Genomic DNA, 1,191 nt, shown 5'->3' on the forward strand with positions numbered 1-1,191 from the left:
TGGGGGGGGGGGGGGGGGCACAGGTGGGAGGAGATAATAAACAAGCATGTAAATATCAGGTGGTATTAAGAGCTAGGAAGGGGAAGAAAAGTAGGCTAAGGGGAAGGGATGTGATGGGCACTCTTATGTAGGTGGTCAGGAAGGGCCTCTCTGAGGAGGTGGCATTGAGTCAAGGCCCGACTCTTGTGAGAGAGCAGCTCTGAGGACATGGTAGGTAGAGGTCTGGGACTGAGTGAGTACCAGCCTGTGAGATCCTTGTCTACTTCAGTTTTGCGTGCCCAATGGATAAACACCCTTGGAAGGGCTGGGCCTGCACTCACGGGGGGCTCCTTGTGTTTGTGCAGCCTCCGAGAGAAATTGCAGGCCATCTTGCAGGCCACGTACACCCACTCCCGGAACCTGGCCTGTTTTGTCTTCACCTACAAGGGTCTCTGTGCCCTGCAGTCCCATGCACAGGGCAAGACCTACCAAGTGCACTCATTCCTGGCTGCCTTCATCGGGGGCCTCCTGGTGTTTGGAGACAACAATAACATCAACAGCCAGGTAAAGATCCTCCCCTGAGATGGGCTGGAGGAGTGGGACATGGGTCAGGCATAGAGTTGTGGGTTGGGGTTGAAACAGGTGAGTCCTTTTCTCCCTCCCATGTCTGAGGTCTGTGATTCATCATTCCCTGTGGGACCTTGGGAAAGTCACTTCCCCATTTAGTTTCCTCATCTGGGGACCAAGCAGCTGTTGGAATTCCATGATTCCCAAAATCCATGTGTGGGGCAAAGATTTAAAAAAAGAAAACCACAAAAAAAATGCTTTGTAATAAAATGGGAAGAAAAAATGATCCTGGAGTAAGAGTTTCATATAACTTACTACACTCAAAAAATTATCTCTTATCGGGCTGGCCCTGTGGCTCACTCAGGAGAGTGTGGTGCTGATAACACCAAGGCCAAGGGTTCGGATCCCACATAGGGATGGCCGGTTGGCTCACTGGGTGAGCGTGGTGCTGACAACACCAAGTCAAGGGTTAAGATCCCCTTACCGGTCATCTTTTATTTTATTTTATTTATTTTTATTTTTTATTTTTTTGTCTTTTGTCTTTTTTCCGTGTCCGGCAACGGATCGCAACCCTCAGTGTTGCCCCCGTACCGGACCGGGGACTGGCAACAGGATCGCAAGCCTCGGTGTTGCTTCCGTGCCTCG

At 50.6% G+C, this 1,191-nt stretch overlaps 1 protein-coding gene across 3 annotated transcripts in view; it reads left to right on the forward strand.

Annotated features, from left to right (window-relative positions):
* PXMP4 (peroxisomal membrane protein 4, 24kDa) overlaps nt 1-1,191 on the forward strand; it is a 34,676-nt gene that overhangs the window by 9,134 nt on the left and 24,351 nt on the right. For 2 of the 3 annotated variants that reach the window (XR_550182.1, XM_008568200.1), the window contains exon 3: nt 345-543. The exons of the other annotated variant lie outside the window; for it this stretch is intronic. Coding sequence is in view for 1 of the 2 variants with exons in the window: in XM_008568200.1 (XP_008566422.1) it covers nt 345-543 (199 nt within the window). In the remaining variant the exon portion in view is untranslated. The remainder of the gene's footprint in view (nt 1-344; nt 544-1,191) is intronic. 3 annotated transcript variants of the gene reach the window in all.

Source organism: Galeopterus variegatus, unplaced genomic scaffold (assembly GCF_000696425.1).
Source record: "Galeopterus variegatus unplaced genomic scaffold, G_variegatus-3.0.2 Scaffold386, whole genome shotgun sequence".
Lineage (NCBI taxonomy): Eukaryota > Metazoa > Chordata > Mammalia > Dermoptera > Cynocephalidae > Galeopterus > Galeopterus variegatus.